This window comes from Eptatretus burgeri, chromosome 14, assembly GCF_056783735.1.
Source record: "Eptatretus burgeri isolate ZD-2024b chromosome 14, Ebu_testis_v1, whole genome shotgun sequence".
Classification (NCBI taxonomy): Eukaryota; Metazoa; Chordata; class Myxini; order Myxiniformes; family Myxinidae; genus Eptatretus; species Eptatretus burgeri.
In genome coordinates, this window is record NC_140974.1 from 32,362,566 (window position 1) to 32,385,916 (window position 23,351).

Genomic DNA, 23,351 nt, shown 5'->3' on the forward strand with positions numbered 1-23,351 from the left:
ATCCAAAACCACAATCTTTTCTGTCCCTGTTAATACACCCCAAACCCACCACCTTCAAATGCTTTCCTTCCCAAAAGTTCTCTGTCATGTAAGGTCCTGAAAGTCCCTGTGGTGTCCATCTTGTATACCCCGTGTTCCCCGTCCCATACCTCTCCCTTCCACAGATCTCCTAATGTCTCTGTTCCCCGCTGTTTTGACCTTCCCTCTCCCGCCCCTCTTGTCTCCTGCCCCCTCCCCCCTTTGTTGTGAGTTGTGTGTTAGCTCTCATCCGAGCCTCGACAATGTATCCAAAAAAAGGAAAGAGCACCTCTCGAAACCTCTGAAAATATAGACACAGATCTGGCAGATGCTGTGGATAAGCAGTCCCTCTGGGGGGACAGGGCACAAAGTCAAGTAGTGAATAGATTAATTCATATAGCTCAATGAACCTGGTTAATTTTGGCACGTTCCTAAATCTCTTGTTCACTCAATATAATTGTCCAAACAGTAGAAAAAGATAAGTTCAATGCTTTGGAAATTTCACATTCTTTCGTCTATATATGGAGAAGGAGGGACCATAGCTTTGCTTGCTTAAAGTAAAGAGGTATGTAGGCTTCGTTATAAGACTCGTTATTTTTTAAATTATCAGATTTCACGACAGAATTTGACATTTCTTTAGTCCGGATGATATCCGATCCTCAAAGCCGAAATAATACTTTGATGAGATATTTTAATTACCGGTAGTCCGAAAGAGTAGATCGTGGAAAATTGCATCATGTCGTGTATGAAATCGCTCAAAGCTCCTAATTTGAAAACTATAGCACTTAAAAAAGCGATGTATACAGCAATTAGTAGCTATGATGAACAGGCATTCAATAATATGAGTGAGGAAAGTGGAAAAAAAAAAAACTTTATCATTAAGAAATCGTTGCAGCCTGTTCCAAATCAAGGCACGGTTAAGCAGGTCAAAAAAAAACATAGCGGCTTCAGAGTTCACACCACAGCGAGGTAACCCAGGATATGCCTTAAGACCCCAGAGAGCGAAGTGACCGAGGATGGCATCTGATAAAGGATATAATTAAACAAGGCCATTAATTATCTTCAAAAGGGGTGTTATAATGAACCCAAACACCCAATTTTCAGTCATGCACTTCCTTGGAGTTTTCTTAGTATACAAACAACATTTCAGGCTGTTTAGTTTCATAGTTTTGGAGTTCAGGAGGAGACACACTGACACACTGACACACACTTATTACTATTGATAAATACCTTCTGCTTCTCCTTAATAGCATTCCTTATCTCATACCTCAACCACCCTGGCCTCTTTATGCTTCTCGTTTTACACCTCATTGGAATGTGCTTACTCTGCACTCTACACATTTTCTCCTTGAAGATTTCCAATTTCTCTGATGCTGATTGTCCTCTTGTTAGCCTCTCCCAATCTACATCACCCAACTCTCTCATCATACCCTCAAGGTTTGCCTTCCTGAAATCTAATAGTGTTTACTCGATTGAAGTCTAACTCTTAACAGAATCATTGCACACATGTTATTGTCTTGAAGTCTAACTCATAACAGAATCATTGCACACTATGTCATTGTCACTCGATCCTAAGTTATCTCCTATCTTCACTTCCTCCAGCATATTGGGATAGTTACTTAAAAGGAGGTCAAACACTGAACCCCCCCCCTCCCTTGTGGACTTATCTACAAACTGGGTGAAAAAATTATCCTGGACTAGATGTCGGAAATTCTCATCTGATCTGCCCTGTTCCCTGTTCCCTGTTCGGATTTCCCTGTTCCAAGACCCAATCTATCCCTGGCAAGTTAAAATCACTCATAATCAATACTCTTCCCTGACCATAAGCCCTACTGATTTCTTACCATAAGAAACGGCTTAGCCACTGCACAACAATAGAGTTGGAGAACTTTCTCAGCTTGCCAAACGGGCAGCTACTCGTAGTACAAACTCCTGACCATGTGGGTTGGTGGAAGGCCCCAGTGGATGGGCGTGTGCTAAACAACCCCCCGACGGATCGCCACCAGTGAATGGACTGCGGATCTGAATTTGGTGCTTCTGAACACCAATGGGAAGGACATATCTGGGGATTGTGAATGTAAAGAGTAACTTTAAAATCATGATATTTGCTATTAATTATATTGCTGGGGTGAGAGGGTGCAACACGAGCTGTCAGGACCGTTAAAATATAGTTTGTTTGGAGCCACAAAATGAATTATACTAGATTTTTTTATCTATTGGTAAAAGCGTCTGCCCGTGTGTATGTGTGTAAGTGTGTATTGGTGGAAGCTTGGCAGATCTCGTTATTACCTCCGCCACCTGAGGTGAACGGAGGTTATGTTTTCACCACTGTTTGTGTCTGTTAGCAGGATAACTCAAAAAATTACGGACGGATTTGGATGACACATGGTAGGTAGGTTGGGTGTGTGACAAGGATGAATTGATTCGACTTTGGTGAAGATGCTGGAATTTTTAAAGTGATTTTTCACCATTGAGAGATAAAGCCAAAATCGATATACAGGGTGTCCATAAAATCTCTTTTCAATTTAAAAAAAATTCTTACAAAGGCAATTGATGGGATGTTTACCTTAACCTTTTGACTGAATATGTGGCATCACAGCTGGATGACCTAAAACCAACCATCATTTTCAAGCAAGATGGTGCACCACCACATTGGGGACTGGATGTTCGTGAGTTCCTAAATCAAACATTTCCAGAACGGTGGATTGGAAGGGATGGCCCAATTCCCTGGCCACCTCGTTCCCCAGATATCACTCCCCTGGACTTCTTTCTATGGGGTTATGTTAAAGATATCGTGTATCGAACAAAGATACGGAACATCAATGACCTGAAGCAAAGGATCACTGACGCCAATGCCACCATTGATGAGGCTATGCCACAGCGAACATGGCAGGAAATCGATTACCGTCTTGATGTGCTTCATGCAACTAATGGTGCCCACATCGAAGCGTATTAAATGATGGAAAAAAAAAACTTCAATAACTACTCCTCATTTTGTAATAATTTCCACAGGTTTATCTATTCATTTGCTTTTGTAATAAATATTTTTAATTGTAAAGAGACTTTATGGACACCCTGTATAACATGATATCTAAAAAAGTTGTGGATGGATTTGGACGAAATTTGGTGAATGAGTTGGTTAGGTGACAAGACCAAGCTGATTAAATTCTGGTTAAGGTACGGATCCAGATCCTGCCATCAGTGGGATACAAAATGTAAACTGTTCAGCCTGACCGAGGTGCGTGTGCTACTGAGTGCCATTCTAGGATTAGTTATGTGTTCGAGGTTTGCTTCAAACTCAAAATTACTTACTACATGTTCGTATTAATTGTTCAACAAAGTAAATTTTACACAGAACACCACCAACAACAAAAGATTGTGAGAAATGCTTCAATAGGAAGAAAGTGAGACAGGAAGACGTGTTAAAATTAATCAATTAATTAATAAAATAAAACAAATACAAAGAAATGAAGAAATCATGATCTTACGCGAGGTTTACTGATTGGAGTACTCGAAGATGATAACCGTTTCGCCTCTGTATCCACATCACCTGCAAAACAACAACAATAACCATACATCATTATCATTACGACAACAACAATTGTAACGACTGGCATTCTGACAAGTATCTAATCGTTATTACACGAAAATAAATGAAATTCCACAATCTCAACCTTCACTTTGTTATTTTTGATTTGTCCTGTTCGTTTTCATATTCTTCATATTTAAGTTCCTTGTGCTCAAGGAAGCGTCACCATCTCCAGTTATAAAGAATGGTCCATGCGGAGGTGTGATCTCTGAGAAGCTTAATTCAAATACAAACAACCAATAGGTGACACTACCTTGTTAAGCGTGCTCAAAGAAAAAGACTGCTCTCTCCAGATTTGTTTAAATGGAAATCAACACAACCACTGTACATGTATAAGACAATCCTGGGGCTATGTGGCAATATCGATGTAAAGAAAAAAGAAGAATTGGGAATTGCTGCATAATGGGTATCACATAGTGCATTGAAAACCTGTAATATTTAATCAACACCTTTTTTGGGGGGGGGGAGGATTTTGGGTTGATTTCTGCTCATATTTGAGTGTGTCTGGAGTCTGCAGTCTGGAGAAGTCAACCATGCTATGGTTGAGGGAAGATGAGGAAGAGGCAGACCTTGTATATGCCTGATGGATGGGGTAAAGGCTGTAACCGTGCTGTCTCTGCCAGAGCTTCGGAAAGCAGTGCAGGATAGGGATGTTGGGAGAAGTCAGATCATGAATGTCATCAGAAGTCGGACACGATTTTACGGAACTAGATGAACAAGATAACTTGTTTGTGTGAATGGTTTGGTGGTGTTAGAGTTATAAAGCCGGTGCGAGTAAAGCAATGGCATTTGTTTTGCCTTGGATTGATCTTGCCACTACAGAGTGTATGGGTTCAAATGGAAAAGGTCTCTCTTTCAAGCAAAACATCTCCCTTCTTGAATGCTTCAAATGGAACATCTGCCATCTTGGCTCCACTTAGACAGGCCGCGATGCTATTCCACAGCTGATTCCTGGAGAATTGCCAACATGAAAGAATCAATCAGTGCACAGCAGGTCACGAGGAGAGACGTCAAAAACTGCGGTAATGACAAACCCGAGGCAAGTCTGGGCAGAATTAAGATGACAAACATTATGTCACGACTTCACTGTAAGACTAAGCAAAAGGAAAGTTTTGTCTGCGCAGACAACAGGTCAGCAGGCAGTCAGACAAGCTAAGGCAAGGAAAGGAATGCAGACAACTGATGCTTCTTGGCACCTTGACGCTTTTCTTGGACCGTGCCAGTATGTGCAAGCTCAAAGTTTTCTTTGTTTTATTTTCAAAACGACAAACGCAGCTCAAAGAGATTGTCACCGAGTCGACGGTTCAGAACAGTACGGTATTATATACTCCAAAACAACACAAGAGGATACAGAAAACAAGTTGTACCAATGCCAGAACAACTGGTTGACATATATGAGTAGTGTACTGTTGTGATGTTCATTGCTATTTGATGGAACAAGCATGTCGTTCACCTTTAAGTCATCGCGTTGAAATACCTACAATGGTACATTTGTTTACAAACCTGCTATCTTGTGGTGTGAACACAAGGGTAGTGCATGTTCCAACCTGCTGTCTTTCAGCTGGGTCGGTAAACCTGCCAGTTCCGTTTCAGACTGCATTTAAATACAGATGTTAAAGATACCATGGTGTAAGCACAAAAGGCTGTGTATCCTGGTACCCGACCCATGTTAAAATCTCTTTTTGGGCCAAAGGGTTGACCACATCTTTTACCACCTGAAAAACATGGGGGAACCCATGATATATGGAAAATGAACAAATTATTGCTATACGTCATGGCACCGACAGGTTGAACAAACATTCGGAGGTAGGTTGGGGGGGGGGGGGGTTGGGGGTCATGTTACGCATGAACAAGAATATCTGCTTCGTTGAAGTGCAGGTTAAACAATGTTATTCCCTTAACATTTACCCGAGGTATTAAAACGGACGTGCGGTATTAATGAGTCATCGACGTCTTTTTCTACCACTTGTATTTTATAGGTCATGACATTGATGACACGGCACTGATGGTAGCGATAGATGGATGTTATAACAATGAGAAAATGTAAAGATCAGCAGTAGAGTGCTGACTGATGCTCGAGTTTACCCCCCATTGCACTACATTTACGCAGACGTCTGGCCAAATCAACTGGACCAAACCGATGGATGATTAAAAATGCTTTCATTAAGTGAGCAAAGAGAGCAGGTTGTGGGTGGTGATGCAGCGGTGAGGACACTGGCCCAGTGCCCCAGACATTGTGGATTCAAATCCGACTGAAGGCAGCAGCATGAAAGGTCTAGGTGTATCTGAGTAGAAGGCTTTTACTATGAAAAACGAGATTGTTTCCCTGTACATAATCTAACAATCATTGCATAAGTAACATATCTAAATGCGTTTTTCAACTGGGATTATAACCAGACACCTGACCATCAATGAAGCACCGAATGTACTGGCCATATATCATGGAGTCCCTCGTAGTCAGTCCCCTTGCTCCCCGTCCCTCCATCAAAATTATTGATCTACCTCTGTTTAAGATTTGATATGATAATATTGTGAGTAATGAAAAAACCCAGAAAGCTCACTAAGAACATTTAGGTCTTTCGTGAGCTGGCTGGGATTTTGCGCTTCACAATTGGTACTTAAAAGCCATTTGGGCAATCTTTGGTGGCACTAAGTCACTACTGAAAGGTAACACTGTGGACATTCTCATCACTCCAGGTGACTAGTGTCGGGAGGGTTAGAAGTGGGGGAGCTGGGAGGACACTTGAGAAATCATTAAAGGATAATCTAAACATGTGCGCTGAACAATGCACATAAAAACTGCCACTGAATTGTACAATTTATTGTTAAGGAAAGGAACAATAACAAGGATATATATATATATATATATATATATATATATATATATATATATATATATATATATATATATATATATATATATATATATACAGACAGAGACAGAGAGACAGAGATTGCTGTTCAAAATCGTGCAGCCTGTCATTTGAGTTTAATAACGATCATATTGTCCTGTGTCTTGCAAATCTGGCATCAGAGATGAGCTATTTATTTCAAGCACCAGTGTTACCCTGAAAAAGATAATGCTCATATGAGTTCACCATATTAAGGAAGAGCTGTTACAAATCATAGACAGAAGGGACAACATCTGTAGGGGTTGGAATGGGAATTTGGATCCCAGAGGTAAGCTTGAAAAAAACTCATTTCCTTTTCTTCTTAATCTATTAAACAATTAGTACAATCATGGTGGAACAAGTGCATGATGCTTTACATGCTATTGGAAACCTATCAAGATTGGAAATAAGTTCTGTAGGTATATAAAATCATTACTAATACTAGTTTGTCCTCAAAAGACTGCTTGTATTTAACCGTTTCGAGCTAATGTGCTGGGACCGTGCATCCACCTTCTTCAATCCAAGGTTATTACAAGTAATTATGGCAATTCGTTAGCAGCTGGTGCCAAGCTGGTTTGAAGAGAGGAAAAGGGAAAGAGAGACAGAGCTAAAGGGAGGGAGAGAGGGAAAGGGAGCAGAGAGAGGGGGAGAGAGGAAAATGAAGGGAGGGAGAGAGGGAAAAGGAGTGAAGAGAGAGGGAGAAGGAGAAGGAGGAGGGAGACAGGACAAGGGAGGGAAGGAGAGAGGGAATGAGAGGGAATGAGAGAGAATGAGAGAAAGAGAGAATGAGAGAGAAAGAGAAAGAGAGAGAATGAGAGAGAATGAGAGAGAATGAGAGAGAATGAGAGAGAATGAGAGAGAATGAGAGAGAATGAGAGAGAAAGAGAGAGAAAGAGAGAATAAGAGAGAATGAGAGAGAAAGAGAGAATAAGAGAGAGAATGAGTGAGAATGAGAGAGAATGAGAGAGAAAGAGAGAGAGAGAGAGAGAGAGAGAGAGAGAGAGAGAGAGAGAGAGAGAGAGAGAGAGAGAGAGAGAGAGAGAGAGAGAAAGAGAGAGAGAGAGAAAGAGAGAGAGAGGAAGGAGAGAAAATTTTGTAACTTATTATACATCCTTTCCTTCTTTTGCATCTTTTCCTTCTTTTGCATCCTTTCCTTCTTTACTTCTTTCCTTCTCTTGCAGCCTTGCTCCACATGCACCCTGAGGTCCTGGGACTCCACTCCTCTTGGAAGAGAGAGATGCGGCCACAGACGAAACGCCTGCCAATGACCCCTCTCCTGGCTACCCCCCACTCCTTTGCTTGTCCTCCTCACAATACACAACCAACCATGGTAGACCTTATTGCTGGCCAATGAACTGCAGAGTTGGTGACCAATTAAAAGCCCTTTGTACTTCCGGCAATGTCATCCAAGTGGCACTTTGGTTTGTGAAACTTAGCATCCCAACCCTGTCCTTGTCATGAAAACATCCCAAAAGTTTACCTCCAGCCGATTCTAGGTCAGGGGTCTCTAAAACTACTCAGCAACAGCAACCAAAAAGTTATCTTTCCAAAGTTGTCCTCACAATAAATAAAGATATAACAAATAACGGGCACTTTCCAAATGTGAATGCTAATTCATATTGCTAACGTGAAAGCAATACAAGCAATAACAATGATGTGAGATTGAGCACTGCTTTGAAACATACCGACATACTGCCTGTGTTTGCCTGGACTTTGCTTGGCCTGTGTTCCGTTCCGACATGCTCCGTGATGTTTGCGCAAAAGATCACTTATCAATCTCTCGCCCTCACTCGACCCGAGACACGTTGCCCGGGCTTGACCCTGCAATCTTTTTTCCCGTAAAAGTGGTGGATACTTGCCTTGCAGTTGAAGAGTGTAACTTACAGACATTGAGTCCAGTAGAGTAATTCAAAATGGGAAGGTTCCCGAGGATGCTACAATGTATACATCCATGATCCATCGTGATGATAAAATAATTACTACAATGATGGGAGTAACAAGTAATCTTTCTTCGTAATAATAGTTTGAAATGTTTTGCTAAGGCAAACATTGCGACAAATGCACTAGGTATTCCGATATTAATGACAATATGGATCACTGTGACACCTCGATATCACCAGTTTCACGTGGACCTTTCTTAAATGGATATCACCCCATTTTGGTGAGCTGTTCATAAGAAATATTCCACAAGCTAAATGTGGCATTGGCCGTCCTGTGCCATGTCGGGCCATTCCTTGACTTGACTGTCTTCAAGCTGACGTATACAAAAACTTTGTTTGCTGTTTCATGTAGGTTCTCAAAGAGATGTCCTGCATTGATATTCTGCTTTCTTCGTCATTGGTCATCTTCAAGTTAGAATGACATCGTGTTTTAAATGTTCTCCCTCCTAAACTCAACATGATCTCTTAGGAACAAATTACCCACAAATAATGGAGAATTTAAACTCCCCAAACAAGCCCCTCCTCTCCCCTCAGTCCTATCACCTCCCCAATGTTGCAACACTCTCCACTATGTTTCATCCTTCTCTTCCTTTTCTTCATCTTTTCTCCTCTTAGCAACCCACTAATCACCCCCCCCCCCAAACAGCTCACCAATCCACCTTTTTGGGGGTGTGTGTGTGTGTGAGACCTATTGTTACAGAAATTTCCTAAGATCGACAAATGCAAGTGGAGAATGTGGTAAGGACAGCCGTACAAATGTTCTTGAGGGCATGGATTAAATAGCGATGATACCTACAGTGCTGCACGTTCTTCAAGGATAAAAAAGATACAGTGTCGCAATTTCATAATTATTAGGCCACTCCTCTTCTCCAGCCTAGCCCACAAACAAAATCCAAATATAATCTCACCTGCAGAGTCTGTATCCAGACTCCTTGGGCTGCCCCGAGACTTCCGCTCAGGCCTCTTCGGTAGGCCCGACGCTCCTCCGACAGAGGACCGCAGCGACTGAACCGGAGAAGCAACCCTGCCAATGCAGCCATTGTGCAGTGGTTGAGCCATGTCGTTGCTGGAGGACAGTGAGTGGGCTGGAGAAAGTGGCGGTATCGAAGCAGGTGACGAGTCAGGTCCTGGCCTGGTCACTCCCGATAAAGTATGAGATGGTGGTAGTGGTGAAGAACAGTCCAAGTTCTTGGCAGGTGAACTTGCTCGAAGGTTGTTCTGTGGAGACGATGGAGGTGAGGTGGCCTTGTCTTTGGATCCTGGGCGCTCACTTATTGTGTTGCGCTCTGGTTTGCATTTCTTGGGTGGTCGGTCATGCAGCTTTCCGATAGACCTCTCCGAGTAAAAGTTTTGTCGCAAAGGAGGTGGCAGAGAATCTGTTTGGATGAAATACAAAATTAAAATAAATAATAATGAATCAAAATGACTTATGAGATGGACTTTATACTGAAAAAAGCAGAGTTTGTATGTTCCATTAGGTTTTAATCTGCATGCAACCCTACTATATTAATCAAACTTGGTGCAAGTATGTATAATGATGTAATAATGTGGGCGGAGGCACATTTGGTGATGTCGCAGCGTAGAAGAGTGCCCTTCTGGTTTTCCATTATTTTTCAGACATACATGCAATTGCCTTATTCAAGCCCCTAAACCCAGATTCAAAATATTAAATAATTCTGGCTGCCAGACCATGCGTCCGATTAAGTTGAAATTTAAAATATATATTCCCCATTACTACCGGATCATAACTGTGACGTTTCACATCAAGAAAGAAGTTTTTAAAGATTTTTGTTCAATCCAATATGGCTGCCAGACCATGTGACCTATTAATTATTTGTCAACACCCTGGTATCCCCAAGGCTTGTGGAACATGTGTGTGAAGTTTCCCCTCGATCTGTCAAGTCGTTCTGGAGAAGAGGATTTTTAAAGGTTTATTCTTCAAAAAAAATCACAACTGCCAAACCACGTGACCTATGATGTCATCAATTTTCACCCCCCTCCCCCCATACAATTTAGCCCCAGATGACCCTCAAAATTTTTCATACTGATCGGATAAAGTGTTCCACGTATGCAATTCTGACATCATAATGAAGACACCTATGACATCATCAAAAAGAAAAACACTTATTTCCCATGGGGAGTACTTGACATGTGCCAAGCTTTAATTTTTTCCTCGGAGCGGTTTCGGAGAAATAGAGGTCCAAAGTTTTTCCTTTTTTCCAACATGGCTGCCACACCACATGACCTATGTCATCACAATTATCATTGAAACATTCTACATGAGTAGCACCTATGGTGAAAATTTTGTGTCAATCGGATAAGCGGTCATAGAGAAAACAAAATTAGCATGGACGGACGTACGTACGTACATACGTATGGAAGGACAACTCAAAAACATCACACCTCCCGAGACTTCGTCAGTGAAGGCATAAAAACAGGGCTGGCTTGATGTCCACTAAATTTTGCAGACATGTTTGTGGTACCCGGGGTCAGTTCATGGGCAAGAAAAAAGAAAATCGCAGTTGGAGGAGGTGGGGGAAGACGACTTGCCAATGCTCCTGAAGGGAGTGGGTGTTTCTCGTCAATTAAAATTATGAACTGGATGCAACAAAATAATACAAGGTTAGACACAAAATGGACAGTTATGACATTCAGTGAAACGTCTTCGGAACATGGAACCTTCCGGTATGAACAGACTAAACCAAAATACAGCTGTTTGTGAAAATAACATCGAGAAGGAGGAAGAAGCAAAAGGAAGAGGTGGGAGGTTTGGGAGAAGAAATACAAAAAGTTGGATGAAAAAGATATGTTGATATACTCCCGACCCACCATGTTCATAAATGGTGTGGGGTGGTGGAGGGGCGTGGGCCATGAATGACTGAAGGTCTCCCGGTGTACCCGGTGGTACTGGTGCGGGGTACATCGGGTGCGGGTGCGGAGTCATCAGAGGTGGAGGATGATGCGGCATGTATGGCGGGAGAGGCGGTGGGCCTGGATGCAATGAGTGATGGTGCGGGTGGAAGTCTGGAGAGTGTGGTGTAACCACAACTTTCCACAAACCATTGTCTTCGATGATCTGTGGTTAACCGAAAAGACAAATAATTGATATCCGCATTCAGGTAAAGTCAAAACACAGGTATTTATTTTTTAACCAACTTTCCAAAGATTCATAAGCCTGCAACTGCTGGAATGTACATGGTATGATGGGTAGAAGAATGGCACAAAATGATTTATGGTGCTAACAAGAGAGATCAGGTATTGGAAACACACAAAGTGATAAAGATGTACAAATCGAAGACAATGAATAATTGCACCGGGACTGTGAATGTGTTCTTCATCCAACAGATTATCACAGATCATTTTCTCAAGCTCGTAAATTGTACAATTGCCTGGTATCTCATACGTGATTCCTTTGCTTTACAGCTTGTTTTTATAGTGGCACACAGTTGATTGAAGTGTGCAATAATGCTCCAAATCAACTGTACTACCCATATTTCAGTCAACATGGTCAGGTTACCATTTGACCTTCTCGGTTTCAATATAAACTCAAAGAACCACAATAATGTTCACATCCGGACTTTGAGCTGATCAAGCCATGGTTGTGAGTGTTCCTCCGCCCTCTTTAACATCACGATTTTGTTTCGCCACATTTGTCGTACGTATTCTCGGGATCGGTCTTGCTGGATGACGAACCTCCGTTCAGTGAGTCGTGTTCAAGAGCGAATTGCATGATGGATCATAATCTGCATGTACTAGTCAGCGTGTGGTCAACTGTGTGTAGATCACCAACATTGTTGGCTGAACTCACTCCCAAACTTGTATTGATCCGCCACCACACTTCACATCGATGTGTTACATTGACTATAATACCAATCTTTCTGCCGTCGAACAAACTGTCATTGAATGTGGCCAAACAATTCGAACTTCGATTCATCTGTAAGACATACACATCTCCAGCTTGACTCATCCCACTATTTGCAGTCCAATCTGGTCCTCTTTCAGCAGCAGTTTGAACAGGTGCACCTCCAAAAATAACAGTTCACACTCATTAGTATCTTGCTGTTCTCGAGATAACATATATACATGTATTTACTTGGTCGATGGCAAGAGATGTGACTGCCATTTGCAGTAAAAAGAACACACCCAAAGATAATGAACATCCCTTTTGAAGTGTTTCAGATTTCTCCCTCAACCACTTCTGGGTGTTATTAACAGTGCCAATATTATTCAACATTTTCGGCCTTACATTAAAGTCCCTACCTCGACTTGCTGCAATTTCTCAAATGGAGTACACTTTACCAGGCTAAAAAAATTGATTTCTACTTACTCGTCATCAAGAATTTCAGTGCTGCGAGCCATGACAAGATTTGGATTATTACCAGCCCAGGCAAAAATAGCATGCCTTTCCTGCAGTAATTCTCTGCAGACTACTGTATTAGGACCTGCTACCAATTGTAGTATATGAGAGTACTAATCTCATATACTATAGTTATAACTGCAGCATTTTTGCCTGGAGGTGTATTAAGAATATCTTCACATTCAAGGCCAACTGTCTCTTTGTACACAAAAATAAAATGGAAATACTTTTGCTATGGAAACATTTCGGTCAAGTGGGAAATGGTGTATGAGCTTGTATTTTACATGTTTCTGGGACTACATGGGCAGAATGTGAGAGTGGGTGTGTGAGAGTTTTAGAGAGACAGAAAGAGACAGAGAGACAGAGAGACAGAGAGACAGAGAGACAGAGAGAGAGAGAGAGAGAGAGAGAGAGAGAGAGAGAGAGAGAGAGAGAGAGAGAGTATGCAGGAGTGCGAAAACGGAGTGTGAGAAAGAGTGTATTCAAAGTGGAGGGAAAAAGGTGGGGGAAATACCTGAGAGATGTATCCTGGTGGTACGTGTATTGGTGGAATGGAGCCATTTGTAGATACCATGGGCACGTGGGCAGGACCTGCAGTATATATAAAAATATAAAAATATAAATATATTTATTAATACATACATGTGTATTGGATATTCTTCTTTGCATATACAGTGCCAATAGAAAGTCTACACCCCCTTTCGAAATTTTCACCTTTTGTTACCTCATAGACTGGAATTACATTGAATTAAATCAGACTTTTTCCACCTTTATTTACGCATTGTAATCCACAACTTCGAAATGAAAAACGAATTCTACAAATCTCAGAAAATTAATTAAAAATACAAAACTAGAGTATCTTGGTTGGATAAGTGTCCATCCTCATAATAGCAATTGTAAACTCGAAGGGCACTCGGTAGAGCGCATACCTCTGCCACATGATACCTGATCCACGAGAACATATCGGGCCAAATACATTTTTGAAATATCATCCTATACATTCCTATATCGTTTTTGGCCCTGTCGCTCAACGGTGAAGAATCACTTTAAAAATTAAATAATTATTGTATCCAGATCCGGAATTGGATTTTCACCAAAATCGAATCAATTCGTCCTTGCCACATACCCAACCTGTCCACCAAGTTTCATCCGAATCCATCAACAACTTTTTGTTGACGTAGATATCAACAGAGGTAGATATCATGCTAATCCTCGTTTTTGTCCCCCATCTCTCAATGCTGAAGAAACACATTAAAAATTTCAATAGCCAGATCCGGATCTTCACTAAACCCTAATCCTTGTCACACACCGAACCTGTCCATAAAATTTAATCCGGATCCGTCCACAACCTTTAGAGATATCCTGCACACAAACAAACAAACAGACAGACAGAAAGGGGTGAAAACATAACCTCCTTCACCTTCGGTGTCAGAGTTAATGAGTTCAGGTGTAACCATTTTACCTTTAAAATCACACGCCAAGTTCATAGGCCTCCACCTGTGTTAAATTGCAATGATTCTAATTATTTCAAAATAAAATGAGCTGTTCCTATCACTTTCCTCTGCTGGCTAATGCATTTCACAGCAAAAACTCAACCATGAGTACCAAGGAGCTTTCAAAAGACCACTGGGATAAAGTTGTGAAAAGGTACAGATAAGGGGATGGGTATAAAAAATATTTCAAAGGTCTGCAATATCTCTTGGAGCACAGTCAAGACAATCATTAAGAAGTGGAAGGTGGATGGTACCACCAAGACCCTGCATAGATCAGGCCATCCTTCTAAACTGGATGACCAAGCAAAGAGGAGACCGATCAGAGAGGCCAACAAGAGGCCAATAGCAACTTTAAAAGAGCTTCAAGCCTTTTTGGAAAAGACTGATTAGTATGTACATGTAATAACAATAATCCAAGCACTTCACAAGTTTGGCCTGTACGGTCGGGTGGCAAGGAAACCATTACTCAAAAAAGCCCACCTTGAGTTCCGTTTGAGGTTTGCAAAAAACCACTCCTATCCAGAGATTCTGAAGCCATGTGGCAAAAGTTTTGTGGTCTGACGAAATCATCCATCCATTGGGACCATACTCTGTGCAGAGCGTTGGTGCTGCCTAAGTAGTCTCCTTGGCTATTGGGCACCATCCTGGATGGGTCGCCACTCCGATACAGGATACCAGCATGCTGGCAATCATTTTGCCAACCTTGGAAGGATGACAGGCCGAGTTAACCCCACGTGGTATTAATTCAACAGCTGAGTGGGATTTGAAATCAGGACCCTGGGATCCCAAGCCCACCACCCGAACCATTAAGCCAATACCAGGCATGTGAAGCATGGTGGTGGCAGTATCACGTTATGGGGATGTTTCTCATCAGCAGGGACTGGGGCACTTGTCAGGCTATAAGGGAAAATGGATGGAGCCAAATACAGAAAAATCCAAGAGGAAAACCTGCTGCCCTTGACAAGAAAGCTAAAATTTTGACGGAAGTTCACCTTTCAGCATGACAACGACCAGAAGCACACAGCCAAAGCTACATTGGAGTGGCTAAGCAGCAAAAAGATAAATGTCCTTGAGTGACCCAGTCAGAGCCCTGACCTAAATCCAATCGAAAATCTGTGGCATGACTTGAAGATTGCTGTCCATCAATGCTCCCCACGCAACTTGACTGGGTTTGAACAGTTTTGATTTGCACTCCGGCCACCATAAAACCCTTCACTCCGCAAAACACAAGAAAAATGCAAAGAAAATTGAAAACCCACTCCGTGGGAGTATCCCCTGTGCAACTGCCCTCCGCAAGGCAGCACACCGGATAACGGGATTGGGACAAAGCCTTTGGGATCCCCACTCTTTGATGATAGGAGTAAAACAACGGTGTAACCTTCCCAGATCAGATTGCAGTCGTGTGTGTCGGGGTGGTACTGAGGTGTCGTCCACCAGATGGCAGTCTCCTAAGGTTAACCTGAGGCAGTCCCGTCGGGTGGGTGCTTGGAATGTCCTATCTCTAAGAGAGGATGATCACCTGTCTCTGTTATCATCTGAGCTCAAGTGTTTGAACATCGGTATTGCAGCACTCTCTGAGGTTTGGAGATCAGATAGTGGTGAGATCATGGTGGGTGGTTACTCCTACTATTGGTCTTGTCGCTCTGATCGTTATGCCCATGCCCAACGAGTTGCTGCAGCTGTGTCCAATAAGCTGACTCCAATGATGATTGGGGTAACACTGGTCAACGAGCGTATTATGAGACTAAGGATTCGTCACTCCTTCGGTGTCATTTCCCTGGTCTCTGTATATGCTCCAACTGAGGCGAGTGATCTCACCGTGAAGGACACATTCTATGCCATGCTCAAGTCTGTGGTTGATCAGTGCCCCAGGCGAGATTCTCTCCAAGTCTTGGGGGATTTCAATGCATCAACTGCAACTTATAGGGATGTTTATGAGACACATGCTGGTCCCCATGGTTCTGCAACTGTGAACCAGAATAGCACTAAGTTCCTTGACCTTTAGGGTGACTGATTCATGGTATCAGCACCGACAGGCTCATCACTGGACTTGGTATTCTAACGCTGGTGGTGTGGAAAGGAGATTGACCATGTGCTAGTTGATAGTCACTGGAAGATGATCCAGAACTGCAGGGTCTACTGGAGTGCTCAGTTCCTCAATACCAACCACAGGCTTGTGGTAGCAACTCTGAAGTTGCAGCTAAAATCCGGGAGAATGGTACAATCCCAGTCTGGGCTGGATGTTGGCAAGCTCAAGGATAACAGTGTAGCTGAGAAGTTTGCGAACAGGCTGAGTGGGGATTTGGGGGGCATGGGTGCTTTGGGGAATCCTGATGTCTTGGAGCTCACCGGAGGGCAAAGAAGAATGTGGTCTCTCAAGGGACACTGGATACCATTGACCAGAGTCACAGGGCCAGGCTTCATGGTAGAGCTGAGCTGTTCAGGGAGCTGAGGCATAAAACTGTACGTGCACTAAGGGTGGACAAGGAGGCCTATGTGCGAGGAATCTGTGAGGTGGTGGAGCATCACCTTTGGTGAAGTGATTCTCGTCCTGCTTATAAGGGAATTTACGCATTGCATTCCTCCAAGCCCATCCCTAGGTGTACTGCAGTTAGAGCGGAGAGTGTTAGGCTCTTGACAGAGGAGTCTGAAGTGAAGGCCCGCTGAGCCGGTTACTTTGAGCGGTTGTACCAGGCTGATCCACCAGCTGTCGAGTTGGATGTCAGGGGCGTTACTATCCCGACCGCTGACCCTCCAATCAACTGTGGTCCACCTTCGTTTGTGGAAACACAGACTGTAGTGAACCGGTTGTAATGGGGAAAAGCTCCTGGGATCTGTGGCATCCATGCTGAACTTCTCAAGGCTGGTGGAAATGCTGTACTCGTGTCATTGCATGCAGTTCTGTGCTCTGCCTGGAACACAGGCATCATCCCAACTGACTGGAAGACGGGCCTTGTTGTCCCTTTCTGGAAAGGGAAGGGTGATCGCCAGGACTGCAAAAACTACCGAGGGGTGACTCATGGATGCTTCCGCCAAGTATTAACCCAGGAGGGTGGACACTTGTCCAACCAAGATATTCTCGTTTTTGTATTTTTTATTAATTTTCTGAAATTTGTGGAATTTGTTTTTCACTTGGATTTTGTGGGTTATGACGTGTAAATAAACGTGGGGAAAATCTGATTTAATGCAATATAATTCAAGGCTATGATGCAACAAAAGGTGAAAATTTTGAAAGAGGGTGTATCATTTCTCTCGGCACTGCAGATGCTTCTTCCTTTGGAAGCATTTCAAATCATTTTAAAATGCTACACTTTACTTATTTCTCCATCTCGAGTCATCCACATGTTCTTGGTCTTCAAAATCTATTTCTCCTCTACTTCTTTGTCACAAATATTATTTTCCAGAACTGTCTGCGAGCTAAGTGCTTTGTCCACCAACCCTCCACCCACACCTTAAGCATCACCTTTCTCCATGCCTTCAACAAAAGTTCTTCCTTCCCATCCCATGATTTTTTTTTATCACAGTTTGTCCAATTTAGGAATTAGAAATCAGCATCCCTCCACTTCATGTCTCCTTTTTCTACTTCCCCACTCACCCCAGTTCCTCAAAGCTTCATTTCTCCTTTTTCTGCATCCCTTCTCACCTCACAATCTTTATGCTTTGACCTCACTCCACCCCCTCAATGCTCACCACATACTCAAACCTTCCACTGCAACCCACCCACTCAAACATTTCCCCTCAGCGTGCCCCCGCAAACCCTCACCGTCGTCCTGCACCCTCCCAAAGCCTGCGCCTTTGTCCCAAACTGTGTGGACCTCAAGCATCTGAGGCCTCTGCTCCAACCTGGCAGATCCCTCAATCCAGGCTACTGCCGATAAACCGGACAGAAATCATCTGTTGAGCATAATTATTAACCCCACAAGACATCCCTGACTCCTTCGTGTCTCTCCCTGGCTATTGTCTCCTCCGATTTGATAGGACTGAACCCCGCCATGCCGGTGGGTTGCCCTGTACATCAAAAACTCAATTTCTCACCATTCGTGTACTGATCTTACACACGTTCCAACCACCAGAAGTACCTTTGGCTGCGACTTCCCCTCTGCTCCCACCTCTTCTTTGTCTGTGTGCTGTATCATCCTTAAAACAGTGATGACTCCATCTCCACATATCTCTCTCAAACAACATGGATCAACTTTTAACCACTCATCCCATCTCTTTCTTCCTCATATTTGGTGATTTCAATTGTCACCATGTAACTTGGCTGGATGTTGGTAGCTCTCTCACCAGCCATGGCACTTCAGCAAAGGACTTCTGTGACACCATGCCACTGGCTGTCTTCAAGACAGCTGTTCACCGCCATCTCAGATCGTCCCCCATCCAAAACTATGATCTTTTCTACACCTGTTAAACCACCCCCACCTCACACTCAAGCCTACCCTCTTCCAAATTTCCAGTTTTTCCTTCCTGAGAGTTTGTTTTTGTTTCCATCTTTTGTGTCCACCCCATTGGTCCTCCCTTACCCCTCCCCACACCCATTGTTTGTCAAAGTCTCCCTCTATTTTGCCCTTCAACCCTACTGTTGGTGTTTCGCCCACCCCAACCCCTCTCCACTATTCCTCTTGTCATGTTGCATCTTGATCCGTTCAGCGTTCTAGCTCTTCCACGAGCCTTGACTCTATATCCCCCCAAAAATACGCCTCTATTTGTGGGTGTTTGTTTGACTTCTCTCCACTTCACTCCACTCCTGAACCGCTGGACGGAATGAGCTGAAATCTGCTGTTTGTCCTCCAGGTAGGATCACCTGGTGGAAGTGGGTATTACAAATCATAAACAGACAGACAAACAGGGGTGAAAACATAACCTCTGTCCAACTTTGATGGTGGAGGTAATAAAATACACCAATTCCAGGGGAATTAACCCTTTCTTCTGTCTCTCTCTCTCTCCCGCAATCAAAATGGGAAACTACAAGCTCACAATAGAGCATGATGATGATGACGAGATTACCATCCTCTTTACAGAGCATTGTTGCTGCTGAAACAGCTTCTTGGTATGGGTTATCCTGTGTGGTTTGGCATTGCCTTCTCAGCAACCAGTCAGAGCAGGAATCTGTAATTTGTCCATGGTGTCGACGATAACTCTCCTCTTCACGAAGGACAGCGTGGGATCTTTAACGTCCACCTAGTAATGCCGACACATGGGATGCCCGGTTTAACGTCCATCCGATGGACGGCACACAGATTTATGCCTCGCCCTGCCTGTGAAACACAGATGACAGTTTATAGCTGGGTCAGGTTTGAAACACAGGCGAGACAGCTCAGAGGTGAGGGTGTGTACCTCTAAGTTATCCTGGCAGCCCCATAAAAGCAGAGCTTCACTTTAACACAAAAACCATCAAGGTTTTTTTTAACAGGTGTAGAAAAATACCATTGAGGTGTTCAAGTATATAGGATCAGGATATATCGGTTGCTTATAGTTAATCATTTGCACATCAATCAAATTATAATATTCACGTCACAAATGCTTGCAGTTTAAACCCAAGGAAATAAAAGACAATGCCGATGTAAAAGAGGGCAGTGAACATTGGAAGAAGAACTAATTTTCTTAACTGAATGTTCAGACAGATATGCTAACCATCCAAAGAAAATTGAGGAAGCTGCATGCACACAATTATTAAAAACAAACGAATCATAATAAATACAACAATTCGTTCGATTTCTATCCAGCCGGCATCGTCAAAAAAACTGTCTTCAATTTAAGCTTGCTTTCGGAAAACATCAGTGACCTAAAGCCAGTTTATATGGATTTACATGCATAGCATAGTGAGTGTAGGAGAAACTCTAAAAAGTTTTGAAATGTCCGAAAAAGAAAAGTATTAATGGTGTTTGTAAAGATTCGTCTTTGTGCTGTAAAAGTGGGGCAGGTCTCGATGCCATGCTTTGGAAGGGACGTTAAGCCGGCTGCGTTGCGCTTGCCGTGAACGTTACGAAATCTCGTGGTACCTGTTGTAAAAACAAGGCCAATGCGTGCCAGTATAATCTACAGGAACGCCACATCAGTGGCTTGGCTGCACCACTCAATGATGATGCAACCAGCAGATCAAATGTAAAACTGAATCCCGGCATGTAGATCATGAAACAACAACTTACACTGCAGTCAACTTTTACTTTTGTCTTGCTTGTGAATGAATGCATGGTGAACTATATATATATATATATATATATATATATATATATATATATATATATATATATATATATATATATATATATATATATATATATATATATATATATATATATATATATATATATATATATATATATATATATATATATTATTGGTTATTTAAAGGTATTAGTAAAAAAGTTAAAATAAAATCTATAAAATAGCAAGAAGCTCCCTCGTTTATTGACATAAACAAACAACTTTCAATAAAATTATACAGGAAACTATATCATCACATCCTCAAAAGGACAGTAAAACCCTAGCCCTGCTGCGAAAATGGATCAGAAATGAGAATGCAAGTTGAGACAATGGAAATGGTAAAGTAAGTAAATAAATAAATCAATGGAGAGAGGGTATCGACAGACGAGCGGGTAATGCGCGTAACGCTGTGGAATTCCTGGCATGCCTTGGCATTCACGCTCTTTTACCCCCTCCCCCCCACCAACCCCCACCACCCCAACCCCCCTCTGTATAACCGCGTACCAATGGGAAAGAGAAAGGCCTCTTTCTGCTCAATTCAGTTAGCCGGACCGAATGGGAGTTTTGTCACAAGCCGGTCACCAGGGAGCTCCGGGGGCTCGATTGACGGCTGTACTAATCAGGAAGTTGTCTGAGATGGGAGCTTGGGTAATTTTGGAGCGTTCAAAGGTATAAATTGGAGAGTTTCAATATTTTAAAGTTTGTACTTGCACAAGAAGGGGCAGAGTGGGACTTGAAAGAGAAGTACAGTACAGATAAGCATATGTGACATCTGCTGGCTTTGTTTGCAAAGTGCACACAATTTAGAGCTGTATGTATACAAAATTAACGGCACAGTACAACCCTTTATGAATATTGGATGTATCCGAAGAGCATACAGAGATGTGCAAACAGCCAATTTAAAGACGAGCGCAGCCAACTGAAAGACAAGTACAGCCAATTGAGAGACAAGTACAGTGAATTCAGGAGGCAAGCAAAGCCAATGGAAAGACAAGTAAAGCCCATTGAGAGTCAAATACAGCCAAATGAAAGACAAGTATTGTCCAGCCAATTGAAAGACAAGTACAGCCAATGATAATGCTTCAATGCAACTGGGCTCCAATTATCTGTCCTATTTTTGTTAATTGGAAGGGACGGCAACATTACACTAAACTAGAAGGGCACTCTGTAGAGCGCATACCTCCGCCACGCAATGCCTGATCCACGAGAACATATCAGGCCCAATACATTTTTGAAACATCATTCAATATATCGTTTTTGGCCCTCACTTTAAAAATCAAATAATTCTCGAATCCAGATTTTCACCAAAATCGAATCAATTCGTCCTTGTCACACACCCAACCTGTCCACAAAGTTTTATCCGAATCCGTCGACAACTTTTTTTGAGATATCCTGTACACAAACAGACAGAAAGGGGTAAAATCAACCTCCTTCACCTTCGGTGGCAAAGGTAAAAATCAAATCAAGTTTGGATTTCCAAAGCAGATTATAAGAGCAGGTCTTGTAAAGCTTCTTATAGCATTCAAATTGGTTAGGGGAGAAAGGTGGGTTTTGCAGATGTAAATCAAAGCTATTTGGAATTTCCTGTGATGACTTGTAAGCAGGAAATATAACAAATGCCATGAGAGGAATGGCGGCACATGCGACTGTTTAATATTGGGAAAATAGTTATCGATGGAATTTTATTTGTGTAAATGCTATACCATATCAGGCACATGGGGCTTACATGCACAACAAACAAACAACACAACTTTCATTCACTTTGAAGAAAATCTTCAATATCGCCTGTAAATTTATTATATAAATTTACACATTATCACAATGCATTGTACAGGGTACAGCGAGATTGTGCCCATTTCACTGCTGAGGGATATCACTGCATCCAATACATTTAATGAAGCGGCAGATCGATGAGGTGAGAGGGGTGGATCAATGAGGTGAGAGGGGTGGGTCAATGAGGTGAGAGGGGTGGGTCAATCAGGAGAGAGGGGTGGATCAATAAGGAGAGAGGGGCAGATCGATAATAATGCGAGAGGGGCAGGTCAATCAGGTGAGTGGGGAGAGTCAATCAGGTGAGTGGAGCGGGTCAATCAGGCGAGTGGGGCGAGTCAATGAGGCGAGTGGGGAGAGTCAATGAGGCGAGTGGGGCGGGTCAATCAGGCGAATGAGCCAGGTCAATGAGGTCAGTGGGGCGGGTCAATCAGGCGAGTGGGGTGGGTCAATCAGGCGAGTGGGGCGGGCCAATCAGGCGAGTGGGGTGGGTCAATCAGACGAGTAGAGCAGGCCAATCAGGCGAGTGAGGCGGGTCAATCAGGCGAGTGGGGCGGGTCAATCAGGCGAGTGGGGCAGGTCAATGAGGTCAGTGGGGCAGGTCAATCAGGCGAGTGAGGCAGGTCAATGAGGTCAGTGGGGCAGGTCAATCAGGCGAGTGGAGTGGGTCAATTAGGCGAGTGGGGTGGGTCAATCAGGCGAGTGGGGCGAGTCAATGAGGCGAGTGGGGCGAGTCAATCAGGCGAGTGGGGCGAGTCAATCAGGCGAATGAGCCAGGTCAATGAGGCGAGTGGGGCGGGTCAATCAGGCGAATGAGCCAGGGCAATGAGGTCAGTGGGGCGGGTCAATCAGGCGAGTGGGGTGGGTCAATCAGGCGAGTGGGGTGGGCCAATCAGGCGAGTGAGGCAGGTCAATGAGGTCAGTGGGGCAGGTCAATCAGGCGAGTGAGGCAGGTCAATGAGGTCAGTGGGGCAGGTCAATCAGGCGAGTGGAGTGGGTCAATTAGGCGAGTGGGGTGGGTCAATCAGGCGAGTGGGGCGAGTCAATGAGGCGAGTGGGGCGAGTCAATCAGGAGAGTGGGGCAGTTTA

The 23,351-nt window shown here is 43.2% G+C and overlaps 1 protein-coding gene across 8 annotated transcripts in view; it reads right to left on the bottom strand.

Moving 5' to 3' along the window:
- The window catches only part of LOC147012911 (fibronectin type III domain-containing protein 3B-like), a 173,612-nt gene that overhangs the window by 107,972 nt on the left and 42,289 nt on the right, over positions 1-23,351 (bottom strand). For all 8 annotated transcript variants that reach the window (XM_085854257.1, XM_085854261.1, XM_085854260.1 and 5 more), the window contains 4 exons: positions 13,310-13,386; positions 11,268-11,514; positions 9,347-9,814; positions 3,507-3,568 (listed from right to left, as the gene is read on the bottom strand). In XM_085854257.1, coding sequence (XP_085710383.1) covers positions 3,507-3,568; positions 9,347-9,814; positions 11,268-11,514; positions 13,310-13,386 — 854 coding nt within the window. The remainder of the gene's footprint in view (positions 1-3,506; positions 3,569-9,346; positions 9,815-11,267; positions 11,515-13,309; positions 13,387-23,351) is intronic.